The sequence below is a fragment of the Taeniopygia guttata genome, chromosome 2 (assembly GCF_048771995.1).
Source record: "Taeniopygia guttata chromosome 2, bTaeGut7.mat, whole genome shotgun sequence".
NCBI classification, from domain to species: Eukaryota; Metazoa; Chordata; class Aves; order Passeriformes; family Estrildidae; genus Taeniopygia; species Taeniopygia guttata.
This window is the reverse complement of record NC_133026.1, coordinates 132,213,766-132,231,059: the sequence shown is the minus strand read 5'-3', so window position 1 is coordinate 132,231,059 and position 17,294 is coordinate 132,213,766. Positions and strand designations below refer to the sequence as shown.

Here is a 17,294-nt window from a genome sequence, read left to right as displayed (position 1 = left end):
GAATTTGTCATGCCAAAAAAGTAACCAGAGTTCTGTGCTGCTGCTGGACTGATCCTAATACCCTTGTTTGAAGACACTGGAGAATTCCTCTTCTTTCAGCAGCATGCATGGTAACTATATCTAACATGAATCTTTTCATACAATCTACTATCACCACTAAAAGTGGGCAGATGGATGACTTTTTGTTTCATAGTAGTTGTAAAGATTTTGCCACAGTCATAATTTTGAGTTCTTCGGGAACTCCTGTCAAAACCCTTATGTTTAGCATTGACTGTTACTAGGCTCTGCAAAAGAAAACCTGTTAGACAGGTCCACAAGGACCCCACAGGCATCGATTATGTAGAGACAAAACTGGGGTAAGGACAATTCTTACCTACAATATAAAAAACAATGCATCCAAAGGATGAGCAAGTAATCCTTAAACATTTTCACCTCTTGACAATTTTTATGTCTATGTTTTTATTTGGTATAATGGAATTAAAATAAGGAACTACTACATGTTATTTCTACATTACAGTATTTCATTAAACATGCAGGTTTGAGGCAGAGATTTCCTTTTTCAATTGAACAATCAACTCTCATATATTTTTAAAATTTATTTAGCACATATATAAAAAAAAAATTTAAAAACTACTTATGTAATATATAATATTTACCTCTATGAACTACTTAACAACTTGTAATTATACCTCTCTGATTTCATTATCATGAGCAGAATCCAACTTTCTTAATCATGCTAAACGATGTTTTAAATTTATCGTACAAAACCAGTTTATGTCAATAGCACATAATATATTAATTTAAAATCATACAATCAAGGCATTATTTTATAATCTCTTACTTCTTTAGAAATTCTTATTTTTGAATTTATATTTAAGCAGATGTAAGAAATACTTTTGAGAATACTATGTTGTGAAAAAAATGTACTTTGTCAAATATGAGTCATATTTGATTTCTTAATTGCAGTCTTATTTAGAATTCCTTTATAAATATATATATGATCTTATTTCCATTTCATAATGAAATTCATTCATCTCTTTCTGATCATCCTTTACATTTTGGTCAATTAATCAAAGAAAAACATTTATAAAGCTGCCACACCAAAGATTAACATCTCCAAAAAGATATTCTGTAAGAAAATCAGATAACATTCTGGTTTAAAAAAAATGAAAAACATGCAGCAAAGCAAGATAAGCAGAATATAATATTAGTGAAACCTACTTTTGCATAACTCTATAGTATCTTAGAAGCTTCCTAATGAAAAAAAGGCAAACAACTTGTACCTAAACAGAATATCGAAGCTAAATACATTCAGGAAGAAAAAGGGGCAATTACTTTTTTATTCAAGTAGAGTTTTGGTTATTTAAATATACTTAAAATGCAAGAACCAAGTTTCATGCACAAGAAATTTATTTATTTAAACAAGGTACAAATTTTTTGCCTGTCTTCTACTCAAGGCACTACTATTATGTGGAAAATGCAAAAAAATGTGTTAAATAATGATAATGAATGATTTAAAGAGACATTCATCTTTATATAATAACCTCAAGCACAAAATTATTTATTGCTTAAACAATCCAAAAATTTTGTATGTGGGATGCATAGCCATCGTCACTATTGAAACCTGTATAAGTTTAATATTGGGCAGACAGCAAACAAAGACTAGATGTCTCTTTAAATTTTAATTTAATATTTTAACCCCCATGCAGAATTTTACAAGCTGCTCACAAGATGATATGAAAGTTGTTAATATGGTTTAAAGCAACACACTCAAAATATGGGAAAACGGACTATAATGTAGCGTTTTCCTACTATGCATTTTCCATAACAAACAAAAGAAAAACCCACAACTTTAGTTTCTGTCAGGCAGACGAAGTCTTTACCTGAACCCTAGGAACAAAAGGCGTTGTTCTTCTACTAAGGCTTTGGCTCTGGTAAGCAAAATTAAAGAAAAAGCAATAAAACAAAACCAAAAAGGACAACACGCTGGAAACTAAAAGACCAAAAGTAAAAACAAAGACACGTAACTATTACTTTAAACACAGCTTTACACCAACAACATATTTATCTAACAAAAAGTATTTGAATGCAATGCGTAAATTAAATCTGCAAATCTGTTATCAAATCATATCAAAACCCTTTGGTGGAAATTCTTGCCTTAGAGAAGTCAGCAGGAATTTTGCCACTGATTCCCCAGGAGCAAGGATTTCTCTTTGCAAGTCTATAGACAACACTTACAATAGATTTAGAAATAACATGTAACAAAAACAACAGGTAGGCAAAGTGTGATTTAAAAGTGGTGTTAGAAACATAACGTTGATAATCTCTTTCAAGGAGATTGTACATGCATATTCAGAGAGAAACAAGTACCATTCATGTACTGACAGCTTTGGTTACTTAGGAAAGCGAGTAGAATAAAAGGTTTTTATTTTTGCGATTTTAAGAGTCATGTCTATGGAAAGTCCTCCTAAGTACTTAGAAAATAATTAAAAGAAAGTTAGTGCTTCCTGGTATTAACTTTATATGGGGAAAGGTACAATCTATGTATTTCAATTCTCTAGCAATCATGAGAGAAGTGACATATGGTATACACACAAAATCCTTGAGTGAAATGGGATCTAGAAAATTTAGCAAATCGTACATATAGATGCATTTATAACATATTTTTGTGCTGTAACAGTTCAGACCACATACAACCTTGTGGCCTCCAGCGGCTACAGCAAGACTACATCGAGTACAGACAACACAAATTCCTGGACTAGCTTCAAATTCCAAGCAACCACTTCCCATCTTCAGCTTAGGGCAACAGCTAATGGAGTGGCACAAAATTGGTACAGAGTATGGGCCATGGACAGGAAAAGGAGTATGTGTTGGTACCTCAGAGGGCTGGTGAGTGGGAGAACAGGAGCATGGAGTAGGTCACAATAATCACAGCCTTCTGACAGGTTGGAATCTCCTTTACCTTTGTTCAGTTTTCATGAGATTATTGATCTAATTCAAAATGATAGAAAGAAGCTACTACTCAATATTCACTTCCATTAGAAATGTACTCAAAGCATGGCAATAGGCACTGTGATGATGTTTCTGCCACCCTCCTTGCTTATTTGGCATGCACAGATGATCAAGAAATCTGTTCTATAAAATGTGTGAAGTAGTCTGTTCTTACATCAAAGAAAGAGGATACATAAGAAAATTTGGCAGCCTGGATCACGGGTTTTGTCTGGTGTGCTCCCTGCGTTCTGCAAGGTGCAGCAGCTACACTCTACCTGTCATTCTGCATAGGCAGGACTGCAGAGTCCAGTGTTAAGGGTGTCAGAATGTGACCTACTCACAATAAAAGTAGATCTTCAGCTTGCTTCAGCTCCATTTTACAAGGGAAAAAATAAGTTATCACAGAATATTGCCATCCTAAGAGGGACAGAATCTCTCTCACCATGTACCAAGGGTCCTCACCTGTCATATTCTGCCTTGAAAATGGAGGAAAATCAACACATTGCGTGCACTACCTAGAATTTTCCAGGTTTTGATGTTAGAGCAACAGCAATTTAATTTTATAGAGGTTTATAGGGGAGGAAGAAAAGGAAAAAGTACATGTGAAAGGGGAGGGGTAGCATGTATTGTACTTGATCTCATCTCCTCAATGTGCTGACATATAGGCCCTTCATAATGTACCATAAAGGCTTTCAGTTATGTTGCATATATTACAGCTATAATGAACATAACTTTATTTTAATTACTTTATAAACTGAATATGTATGGAAAATCTATTGAAGTAGTTCTGTGGTTCAAATGTACAGGGAAGGAGATTCATTTGATAAATGGCACCCCTTTTCTGCTAGAACTTCCACCAGTACAAAAATTAAATACTGTGATTTTATACTTGTATCCATTCATATGGTCTTATGTTATTATTTCCTAAACCTAACTATTGGAAAAGCATTTCAAGTTATACTTTTCATACAGTATTGAAAATGTAGCTATAATTCAGTAGTTAAGCTAAGAGTACCAACATACAAAGAATACTTTTGGCTTTTTCAAAATTATATTAAAGGAAAAACAACTCAGTGAAAAAATACAGAAACAGGAATGAGACAAAGCAAATAGAAAATCTATAATTGCAATAACAGTCAGATATTCCCCTAAAAACAACATGAATAAAAAGTGTTATAAAATAAAACACAGATAATATGGATAAATTATATTAGCAAGTTATAACACACAATAGTTTACTGTAGTTGTACATAATTTGTTCAATTGAATACGTACTTGGGCAGAATAATTATTAAGGTAAAGAGGATTTCATGTCTATGTGCAATGTTTTACTTTGTGGTCAATCCTATTAGTCAGCTCTAGACTTGACACTGTAACCTCCACAAAGAAAACACACAGACCAATGCCAATACAGAGGGAAACATGGAAGACTGGACAGAGAAAGACATCCCTGAATACTAGAGTGACATTGCTGTAGCTAAACCAGCTAAAACCACACTGAAAATAAATAAATATATTCCAAAATACTATTTATATTTAAAAAGTCCTTTAAGAATTTAGAGCACTGTCTGAATAAAGCTATGCTCAAGTATTCATTCAAATATTTAAGACTTTCATCCAAATTGTTCTATCTCCATTTCAGCCAACAATTCTTGTATTTCACTGCCTCTATTTCACAGCAACCACAGCTGCACTAACAGCAACCCCTCAGGACACATGCTACTGTTCAAAGGCACAGAAAATATAGAAAACACTTCAAAAATCTTGCCTTTCATCTGTTCTCCCAGATCCATCATACCTGCTTGAATTCAACCACCATCACCCAGAATATCATTGACCCACCACTTCCACAAAGAGCAACATCCTCATTTACTAATTTACAGCTCATTTATTGCCAGGGTTCTGTAGTTATTCTCTTGCCTATGCACTCCCCATAAAGAATACATGCAGAATTTAGTATTTCCTTTCATTTCTACCTTACTCAGCTATTTTGAATGAATATGTGATCCATCAACTGTTCTGTTAGAAAAGATCTGATTAAGACATGGAAAACCAAAATACTGTAGCACATCTATTTTGTAGCATTCAAAATAAAATAGTTTTTGTAACTTGAGGAGATTTTTAAACTTCAGTTTTACCTTACTACTTCACCTTTGTTAAAGGTCCAAAATTAGAAAATCTCATAGTCCATTGTAATTTTTCAAAACATCTCCAACTGTACAAACAGGATTTTTTCACTAATTCTTCTAAAGTTTCAAAACTTTTAAAAATTGTAGAATGATAAACCCAAATATTAAAAAGTGAAGGAAAAGCTATTCATCATATTACATTCAAGAATATAAACACCCAAATCTAATGTCACAACATTTTTTAATTTTTCAAAACTATCTTAAAGTATCACATCAAAACAAAACTATACTGGTTGTTTTGAAAACACTCTTCCTGTAGAACACGTCAATTCTCATAAAGTCCTCTATTTCTAAAAATGCATATTAGCCTACACATTGCAATTTGCCCAGTTAGGTCCCATGTTGCCTCCTATGCAGAGCATCTTCAGACGCTATGACCAGCAAGGCAAAGTCTTAACCCAATAGCAGCAGGAGCTGGGTTGTGCCCTTAACACGATTAACATGAAACACAGCGATTTCCAATGTTTCATTAACTGGGCAGACAAGACAAGCATCCAAACTTTCTAACTGTCTACTATCCTTAGATATATAAATTGGAACTTTAGAGAATTACAGAGTATTTCTGACTTCAGTTTCACTCAGATGGAGCTTTGTGTTCTCAGATAGATATCAACTGCTCTCTGAGGGAAACGCAGCTAATATGAAGTCAGGAGTATTGAATGTAATTGCAAATAATACATGAGGAAGAACCAAAAAAAAGGGAAAGATTTTCTAATGTCTCCTAATATTATTTGGTTTCCTTAAATGGAAAGAAACTTTTTAGAATAGGCATTTATATATTGAAACATGCAAAAAATAAACAAAAATAGGAATTATGCCTTCTTGAGTTAAACACTGAATTGATATGCCATTCTGAGAAATAAAATCTTTGTATTTCTGTTATTCTCAATAAATTAGAATATATCTCAAAATTTCCCAATACTATTATTATATACCTTAAGCTTCAGTATCCTATGAAACCACTAAATCAAAAGACTTACTGACTTCACTAAAAATCCTGATCTTAAACTCATTATGATTTTGATCTGAAATTGAAAGTGAGAAAGTCAGTTCTATGTAGTTCCTATTTGGACAATTATTCCATCGTTTGTGTGCACTGGTCATCCAAGCAGCTACCTCTGGCTCTTGAATTTCCTGCTGGGAGCTAGGCACCACAGCTTTTTGACAGTGTAATATTTATGAAGTTTAGAAAAAAGGAATTTCTTTCTTCCCTGTCTCTCCTATCAACAATTTTTACTGTCTTGTAAAAATAAGAGGGTTTTTAGGAACTTTGGTCTGTGTACTTTTGCAAAACACTCTGCATTCTGCAGTCAAGATTTTTAGTTTTCCATTTATCCAAAGGATTGAATCTTTCAAAGTAGTTAAGTACAACAACTACAGAAAATTATATATTGTAAATGGTTTTCCTGATGAGCAAACAAATAATGTCACATGCACTGCAAAATGGAGCCACCATGGCCACTGAAGAGACAAAAATATTCTCTGCCTCCTCTATCAATGCCATAAAGCATTTCTGTGTCACCTAGAAACAGTCTGCTTGGATTTTATGTGTATTTTTATGGTACACTCAACATACCCAACTTGGAAGTATCATGTAACATTTCCAAACTTCTTTAGCACCAGTTTTGCACTGCTTCCATTCCATTTGCCTTTCCTTTTCAATATGTCAGGCCTCAACTGAGCACTTTTGAAAAATCACACTTTGGAATTTTAAATAACATGGAAAGGTGCACAAAACCCAACTTCTTCAGTTTATTACAAAAAAAAAAATATGCTTTAAAAGAAAATATTCACATAATGAACTTTCTTCTCAGTGAGAGTGAAGAACAAAACTCAGTAACATCAGTACAAAGAATACAACATGGGTAAAATATCAGAGGATATCTGGGGATATTATATATGAAAGTTAGTGCATAAGAAATAAGAAGTCATAACATCCAGGCACACAGTTAATAAAATCTACCAACTCTATGTGCAAATGTGACAGTTGAAAAAATGTTTACACTCAACAGCACAAACATAACCAGAGGCCATGATATGACCTTTGTAAAAATTTGACTCTACCAGTCTAGCTTACCAGATAAATATACATGTATATATCAAATTCAACTCATATAAAATTTCCAAAACCTAATAAAATGGAATATGATTATGAAATTCTATTCTTGCCTAGACTGAGATGTATAGCATTAAACAAAAAATGTAGCTAGGTTAACAATATCTGCTAGAGGTAGCTAGCACAACAAGAGTTGTATATGCTGCAAAAAGTACATTAATATCAAGGAAATGTTTACATACTGAAAGTTGTCCAGACAAGAACTGTGGAACATCCCTTAACATGCCAGGACTCATAGGAGAAGTCACTGAAATAGAAGGTCGGTCCATTTTTTGAGATTCAAATGAACTAGAACCTGTAATTGTAAACAAAAATATTTTATACATAGTAGCAGCTATGCATATATTTCAACATTCTTTAAACAGAATTTGTAGAAATATAACCAAACATGCAGTAAAGTTGTGATAAATATCACTTTTTAAAATCTATTTAAAATTACCAACTGATGATACTCAATCTTTTCGTGATCAGATGCAATCAGGAGCTTTTATTTATAGAATGGAATATAGATTATTCAGATATTTCTGACTGTAATTATGTCATTAAGTTGAAGGCCCAAAAATAAACACTTTACCGTGGTCAAATGAATTCAGTCTTCTGACTTATTATCTTGTACAATCAGACTAATTATTATATTTTTACAAAAATTTCAAGATGTGCAGTATGCTTTTTGTGCATTTTGTTTGAAATCTACAAGGTCTGAAAGTGGTCAAAGGACATACAAAGCATAGAGAAAAAGTGAAGCATTTTTATAAATACAAAAGACAATCCACATCTCAAAAAACATAAAATTAATTTTAAGAATTGGGCAATGAGCAAAAAGTCATTAAAGGAGTTTTTCTTATTATTGTAATCAAGCTTATGCCATTTCATTTATTCATGGCTTCCATTATAATAGCGTTCTAAAACAATGACAAAAAATAACTCCAGGCTGAAATCCATCTTATCAGATCCAAGCCAAACAACAAGTTATTCTTCCCTACATGAAATATGGGTTTAGTAAATTTAAGTAGCACTGACTGGCTCTAATAAAGTAAGGGCATTCTGAGTTCAAAGTAGCTATTACTCAGGCTGTAAACAAAGACCATTTCTTTCCCATTTTTAGTTTATAAGATGCAATTGAAATGCAAAGCAGAGAACAGGATATTAAAAATTGCTATTAATGTTCTTATATATTAGTTAGAATTCTACTTTCTTCAATCAAAACTCATCTAAGCTTACAACCAATGTCGAACCTAAATCACAATATACTGAGTTTTGATAGCTTATTATTAAACAAAGGTAGATAGAGATAATACAGTAAGATGACATATTGAGACAAATATAGACAAAAAGACAAGACCTATACTGACTGCAGAGGACATTTTTCATTCTATTTGTGCTTACATAAAAGCGAGAGAAGATTTTCCTACCCCACAACTGAAACTTACTGGACTCCAGCTGTGCATGTGTGCTGTCGGGTATTCTGGGAATGTCCCTGAAATCAGAAAAATTAAGACAGGCTGATCCTTCATCTAGCAAGCATATTTAACTTTCAGTTACACTGTAACACTTCCCAGTCCACCATGGAATGCCTCAGGAATGGTGCATGGTCTTCTGGCTGTCTTCAGCCACTAGGATGATTATCTGTTATCCAGTATAAATAATTTCACTGTCAAAATAAATCCTACAGAAAAGATTTGGTGGATGCAGCAGACAGGCTGCACAATCACAAATAAAATAATTAATTAAATAAAAGAGCGATCTCACAGTTAATGGTAGACTAAAATTGTGAGCAGTAGATTTATGACGACATTATACATTAAATTTACTGGACCCTCACTGAAACATACTCAGCTGCCAATCATGGCTATCCCAGTACATTCTTTACTGTCCTTGAACCACAAATTTAATCAATCTTACCTTTTCTACAACCAAAAAAATGTATAAGTTCATTCTGTAAAATTTCATTCTTTCATATCAAGGCAAGTTGCAACACCTGTATTAAATTTTGTGCAGAGCCATGTAATTTTAAAGCACTCAATCACATCCCCCCCAAACAAAGGAATATATTATTCCTCTGAGGGGCAAACATTACTGTATGCTAATAAAAATTATCAATATGCTAATAAACCATTTCAGAGCTACTTGAGCAAAACCAAGCAAGATGAAGAGCTTCAGTTCTGAGTCACAGCAAAACCAATATTTACACTCCTGTTGTATGTTTCAGTGCAGTTGGTTTCCCCAAGACCACAGCCAGTCCTGAAGGGTGGCCATGATGAGGAGAGGCCGGGGCTGCACTGAGCTGAGCCCAGCTGGCTCCTTGGGTGCCTCTGTGATAACATATTTACTAAAGGACAAAGCAGCTGTGCAGCAGCTGTGAGAGAAAATGATAAGAAAAAGCCATGAGAGAAATGTTGTTGCACCAAGGTTAGGGAAGAAGGTAGAGGAGGAGGACTGGCTGCAGCTCCCTTTCCCCCTGACACAGACTCCTTGACGGAGAGGGAGACAGAAAAAACAGAGAAAAATTAGTGAATTTGAGCCTGAGAAGAAGAGAGGTAAGGGGGCTTCAGTTTTGGTTCTATTTCCCACTATACTTTTATTTTATTAATTCCTAACAAATTAATCTTCCTCAAGTTTGTTTTGGCCACAGTGTAACTGCTGAGTGGCCATAAACTTTTTCATCTTATTCCCGCTCTAAGTCTTGATGAGGAGGGAAATGGAGAGAAGTGCACAAGGAAGGGGAAATTCAAAAAGTTCCAGGATATCTACTGTTTCAAACAATGAAGGAGACAGTATGATATATAAATAACTTATCTATTTCTTTTAGGAAAGCTTTTCCAGAATATCTTTAGTATATCTTTTCCAAACATTTTTCAAGACTTACTAGAAAGACACCTTTACTAAGTACACTGAGGAATCTTTCCAAGTGAGTCGATGCACAGTATCCAATAATTGAAATAAACCAGATAGCATAAAACTGCTCTAAGTGCTGCTACAGACAAAAGAAAAAAAAAATCTCTGTTGTTAGTACCCAAATCTCATGAGAAAATCACAAGCACTATTGAAGAAGCAAATATTTAACTTTGTACATAAGGAGAATTTATAACAGGGTCCAATACTTGCCTAGTAATTGACTCAGAACTACACTCTTGAGCTTAACTCATAAATACAAAAAAATTTCTTCTACTATATGAGCCTGAAAAGAAAACCTTGAAAAAACAGATATATATAATATGCATAAATCATTCTGAACAGAGTGAATAGGAGTTTTCTATAGATAGCTGAAAAAATTAACTTGAGAGCTTTGAACATTATCATTTATGCTCCTAAAGCATAGATATCCTTGTATTTCATGGTAGTGTGAATGGCTTTTCTTACAAGAAGCTCTCACAGAGATAAACAGATGGGGCAGAAGCAAAATTAGTTTCATATAAAGACTTTGCATGCTAAGTTATGTTCCACTGGACACATGTTGTATAGAGTAATTATTAAAACACAGAACATTATTTCTTCCAAATTCAAAACTGAAGAAACCATGAAAATAACATGTATTTTAAGTAACTGTTCCTGAGAATTAGAAGGCAGAAAATAGGTAAGTTCTTTTATATAAGGGATAGCCAGCTCACACTGACTAGCAACTTGGCCATCAATTTTTATTTTAAGATGAAAAGTTTGGTAAATTGCATGACAAACTGGCAAGTTTTGTTTGGTGGCATTTTTTCAGAATGGCTTTCAACTTTATCTGCCTTGTCAGCTTAGTTTGTCATCTTCCCTTTTCATAGTTCTCAGCCCATAATAAAGAAAAACTAATAACTAAACTAATAACTAAAACTAATATATCAGGATATAAAACAGTTCTCAGCTCAGTTTATTGCTGGTAACTGAAAATTTCTTTCACTATTTAAAGTGTTTCCACAAAACCATCAAGAAATTCTTCTTATAAATAATAAGATTTATCTCAATGCATATGCAAAATCCTTCAACTGGGCATCAATAATTCTAATAAAATAAATGTCACTTCTGATATCTAGGAAATAAGAACTTTTAAATATTGTACATACACTGAAACTTTATTTCCCAGAGAAGAATATAATCCTATGAAGTTATGGTTCCTTTGACAAGCATAGGCTAATAATTTTTACTGTCCATTTGATAATGAACTGAAATCTTCTAAACTGAAAAAAGTAATAGTCTTTCCAGTTCATCAGCTCTAACCTCATGAAAAACATTTCTGACATTATGCTCTTAATATCAAACTCCAAAGAGCTACACATACCTAACCAAAATCTAAAACCGACTACTTTGTAGGAAGTATTCATCACTGGTACTCTTTTACATGTGCTGCAACTGACACTGGGAATCAAATACACTGAAGAACTCTTTTATCACTGATCTAGCTCAGTTCTTCAGACCATGAGGCAAGTGGTTAATGCAGAGAAAGGCATCTTGAGAGCCCACACCACTTGGTTTAAGGAATTATAGATTAGCTGCTCATGTGACAGCAACATAATGGAGGCCATGATGATAAGGAAGCTCTACAAGAGACAACAAATACAAAAGCACAAGAAATAATACAGGAGATTTTACACAATTAAAAAAATGCAGGAAGATTTTTTAAAATGGGTATTTTCAAGATGTGAGTTGTTCATTGAAATTTTTGCTATAAACTTCTATTTGAGAGACACTATGGAATATTTGTGTATGAAATTGATTTGACACCTCCTTTTCTGAGACAAGTAACATAGTCTGTCCCTTAGCATTACTATTATACCCACACCTCCCAAGCTATGCAAAGGCTTTTAAAGAAGTGTCAGATGATACAGTCGTTACCTTAAGGGGGTTCCAATTTCATACATATGCAGGAGATAACCTTTCATCTCACTGACAAGCTAAAGCTGTTTTTTTGTTATTGTCAAGTTTGTTTAGAATTATCTTACCAAATTAAGTTCCTACACCTTAAGTTCCCGATGTGTCCAACACAGTAAGTTCCTGTTATAGCTGAAACTGTAAAAGTTGTCCTCACTGGAATGCCGTTCTCAGATTACATATTTCTATAGTTTTTAGTACTCCTTAATTTTTAGTCATGTTTTCTTATATTAAGTTACTGTGCATTTTATACAAAATAAAGAGACACATATATTTATTAAAATATAATAACAGAGTCCTCAAACAGTCCAGGTTGCAAGTGATCTTGAATGATCATCTGGTCCAAACTAAAATGGAAAAGGGAGTCCAGATGATATTACCTATCACCCTGTCCAGTTGTGTCCTGCATATCACCAAAAATTCTGGGGGAAAGACAGAAAATTCTTAATAACTGTAAATATCTTCAAAATCAGTGATAATAATTTCCCTCTTCACAACCCTGATGTGACCACATATGGAATTTCCAGTGGAGAATTAAAAACACGATGCATATTCCTTTAGGGTGTAGGAACTTTGAATAAAAAGAACAGTTGAAGAAGGGGAAGTACTCACAGCCCAATACAACAAAGTAACTACTGCTATGCAAGAAAAAATGAAGTTTAGACTCTAAGAGGTAGGTTTGAAGGTTAATAAAAATGGGCAATGAACAGCACCAAAGAAAAAGTCCCATACAATTCTAAATATTCATTCAGATGTGTTCTGTATTACATAACATAAGTGATAATTTAATAGTTCTATAGATGAAGGTGATGTCAATGTGGATTTGAGACTTTCCAAAGCATATTGATTTTTTTCATTCGCATACTATCTTTCACAGAAAATTCTTCATTGCAGACTCTCAAAAAACAGAGTTCATCATCTGTTCATAGACCAAACATGATCTCAAAATTTTATGTACGTGTTATAAAAAATAGTAATGGAGAAATAAAAATCAACAGTCAAGAATTACAACAACGAGTATAACCACAGTTTCAGAGCCAATATAGGCTGGCTCACCAACTGAAAAGCCAGAGTAGGGAACCTATTTTTAACCATAATAGCAGATAATAGGTGAGACTCTGACAACACAGGATTTCACACCAGCTCTTTTTACTCACTGGCAGGATCTATCATTCTAGCTACACTTTTGGTTTACAGAATTTTGCATTAGATTTTTCTGTTTACAATGTTAATTAATTTTTTATATACTCCATCCTAAAAGTGAACAATTTTATCATATGTATTATAAAAATACATGAAATTACTTACCCTATTGGTCTTGAAACTACAAGCTCTACTTGTGGCTCAGGTTTGGATTCTAAAATGATATTATACACCTCCTCAAAGGTGGCTCCTTGTAATATCCTTCCATTCCATTCTAATACTTCATCACCTGTAAGTAAAGTAATAACACCCTGCTTAGGAAGTTTGCTGTGGACAGCACTTAAAATAACAATTTAAGCCATTATATTGTCAGTTTTTTGGATTGTGTAACCTGTGTTATAGAACAACTTTGGAGGTTTTCATGCAGGAAAATCCTCAGATTTTGCAGGTTTTCTGCAGCACAGCTTCAAACATGTAAAGTTCTATGAAACAATAATACAATCAGTAGCAGCCTTACTGAGTTAGGTGCTGCTCTTACTTGCTTTGGCAGCTGCAGCTTACAGAAATCCTAACATGCTCTTTAGAAAATTCATAACTAAAACATCACATCTCATAAACTTGGTTCACATAGTTGCTAGGTTAATAGTTAATATTTCTTGAGAGTGCTCCAGTGTAGCAATCCATGGTTTGCATGTTGGAACAGAAGCAGCTTCCTAGCCAAGATAGTTCTGTTCAAACCTTTGTCATAGCTTGGTTTGCTCTAAACAAAATATACACCACAAAATGACTGGAGGGGGACACCAATAGAATATTATTTTGAGTATAAAAATGAGCAAAAATGTTAAAATATTTTTGAACATGAGAACGTATATTTCACAAAAGCAACCACCTAGTAACAGCGTCAGGTTGAATTCTGTAGTATTTAATCACATTTATTTAATATAAGTTTGCATATAATTAAACTTGCTCACTTTTTATCACCTTCAGAAAAGAAACTCAGCAGCATAGATCTATAGTAGATACATACCTGGTCTAAGATGCCCCACTGTATCAGCTAAGCTTCCTTTTTTAACTTTGGTGATAAATGCACAGAGTCGACCTGATTCAGTCATCTTTCCTCCTACTACCTGTTTCAAATAGGAAGTATTTTCACATTATGAAAATTACTTTAAATTATTTAAATGTTCTGGCAATAGAAATAAGAATTTAGTTTTTTCCTTGGATTTTATGTAGTAACACATATACACTTGAAAAAAACATCACAGAACTTTGGCTATGATGGGTTATTTCTGTAGCTTTTCTGGCAATTTGTACAATTGAAAAGCAATGAAAAAAGAGAATCCCAAAGCTTTTAAATTTTAGCAAATACCTGCATAATATCTCATTATGTTATAAATTACCACCCAAAACAACGTAAGTTATTGATCATTAGATTTCTCACTTCACTGTTTTTTCAAATAGAAAAAGATTTATTAATGTAACAGAACTCAGAATGTTCACACTAAGCAATGACATTCCCTTTGGCTTGGCAAGTCAGATGAAAACGCTTGTCACACTAAAAATTTCTCTACTGGGAACTTCAACAAGTTTGACCTTAATATTTATTTTAGAATCAGACTTACATGTCAGAATCAGTAATAACTGAATAATTTTCAAATTCTTGAAGTTTCTTAATGGTCTTCATACTGGGATTTAAAATTTGTAATATTAAATCCAGTTTAGTTTACTTTCAATATGTAAATACCTGAAAATTCAGGTCAGGGATAACTATTGGAAATCAATCTTTCCAGATACCTATTGCAATTAAAAAGTAGTTACTCTTGAATCTGAACTATTAATCAATCTCACTGGAGAGTGCATCTTCATAATATGAGATTTTAGAAATTTTAACATAGATGTTTAAACAAAAAGTGTTTCCTAATGGTGCTGTTAATATTTTCTCTTGCATTTTCTGGCAATTAGACAAAAATAAACATATAAAACATGATGTTCAACTGGCTTCTCCGCTGACTTCAAATAAAATTATTTATTAATTAAATAAAAATTTGAAATCTTTCCAAAGCATGTTAGTATATGTAATACATAACTTAACTACACTGATTTAATCCTTACTCATAGGGTGTGACAATAACGTAATCTGTATACCTGAGGTGAAGAGTCATGTTAAATAGAGAACAGAAAGTTTAAACTTCTTAATAATTTCTCACAGCAAAGATATGGAATCAAAATAAACACATGTTTGTTTCTTTCACTGTTTATAGCTTGTTCTCATTCTTGTTATAGAATTTCTGTGACTGCAAATAATAATATCACACAAAATTGAGATTGATATATGAGCTACAAATAATTCATAATGTATTTAAAGAGCATTGCATCATGAAAAAGAGGTTAACATATAAAAAAAATTACATTTTGTGATAAACCAATAATATTAAAAAATTTTATATTTTGTGTTTTTAAAATGTGGCAAATCAAACAATCAGAGGAGAAGAAAATTCAAACAGAGGAAGTTCCATTGGCATACTCTGATCTGGATTAAAATGTCATTAACTGACAGATGTTCCACAGGTCTTCAAGGGAGATAACTTTTTTTTCACTTTTCTTCTCTTTCTTGGAAATAGAAGTTACACCATGATGCAATGCTCCGTACTGAAGAACATAGACAGGACTTGGCTTACCTAGCAAGGGTGCACTCCGTACTTTGCTAAGAAGACATCCTCAGAAAACTTCTGAAAATGTCTGAAAATGTCTAGTCTTTCAGAAAAACACAATTTTTTATTTTGCAAAATTACTCTAGGTAAACGAATACAAATGTCTATATTGTAATTTTGAGAATGATAAGGCATTATCAATATTGGTATGAATACGCTATATAGTATGAGAATACTAAATTAATTATAAAAGTAGCTAGTTTAACTGAGAGAGTTGTTAGTTTCAAAATTGTTCATCACCAACCTTCAATCCAAGCATTGCTCCTGAATCTCTAGGCACACTTCCATCTTTTAGTCGCTTATTTAACAAAATCCGACCAATGAGACGATCTCCATCTTTGGATGGTTGCCAAGTTACTGGATGCTATCATATGGTATTAATGGAAAATACAGTGAATAGCATTTTAATGAAAAATATTTCACTAATACTTTTCATTTGCTGATATATTTTAAAAATGCTATGAAAGTATTATGATTACACTAAAATTTAATATAAAAAAATGACAGAAAACTGCTGGAAACTATTTATTTGAACATATTCATCAAAATGGATGTCTAATATTTAATAACATTATCTATTTTACTAAATCCAATTTGTAAACATCTAGAATGATCTTTCAATCTTGATTTGACAGATATAGACAACTACACATAGTTATCCATACACAATGAAATTCACACCCGAGTACTGAGAAAAACATTGCTAAAAGTCTAGTATAAGAATAATAGTGGAAAAGAAGTTTGCCTCAAACTGAAAGTTTGATACAAGAAATGTCTTATTTTCCCACTACTTGAAGCATTTCAATTTTTATCCAAGACTAACAAATATTTTTATTGTTTTATTTTCTCTCAGAGGTAGAGTTTCAAATTAAAAAATACTGTTAAAAGGTTACTTCATTACTTCATTTTAATATTCTGTTTCTTTCTTGGAATAATTAATTCACACATGAAGCATAGTTACAGTGAGCATTATTATTCCATTGCTATACACGGGCACTGTTATACTTGTCTATTGGCCTAATTAATGAATTGTTAAGATTTTCTTTTGTGTAATCATCATACTTTCTCAGATAAAAATATTATTTCATGCTCTATTTCATGCAAAATTAGCAGGCACAGATAAATCTGCTCCCATTACAACTAATAACTCTAAAAAGATTTATCATAATCTCTACCAAACAGAAAGCAAAAATAAAAAATATCAAAGCAGATGGCAAAGCCTTTAATTCTGCACAGTACTGCACAAAAATTACATGGCAACAAAACAAATGAACAACCATGACAGTGAAAGGGAAA

The 17,294-nt window shown here is 32.9% G+C and overlaps 1 protein-coding gene across 50 annotated transcripts in view; it reads right to left on the bottom strand.

Moving 5' to 3' along the window:
- Positions 1–17,294, bottom strand: part of RIMS2 (regulating synaptic membrane exocytosis 2) — a 447,420-nt gene that overhangs the window by 193,776 nt on the left and 236,350 nt on the right. For 35 of the 50 annotated variants that reach the window (XM_072924886.1, XM_072924887.1, XM_072924904.1 and 32 more), the window contains 6 exons: positions 16,243–16,362; positions 14,315–14,414; positions 13,453–13,576; positions 8,727–8,773; positions 7,479–7,591; positions 1,884–1,931 (listed from right to left, as the gene is read on the bottom strand). In XM_072924886.1, the coding sequence (XP_072780987.1) occupies positions 1,884–1,931; positions 7,479–7,591; positions 8,727–8,773; positions 13,453–13,576; positions 14,315–14,414; positions 16,243–16,362 (552 nt within the window). The remainder of the gene's footprint in view (positions 1–1,883; positions 1,932–7,478; positions 7,592–8,726; positions 8,774–13,452; positions 13,577–14,314; positions 14,415–16,242; positions 16,363–17,294) is intronic. The other 15 variants (XM_072924890.1, XM_072924910.1, XM_072924911.1 and 12 more) reach the window with 1 other exon arrangement.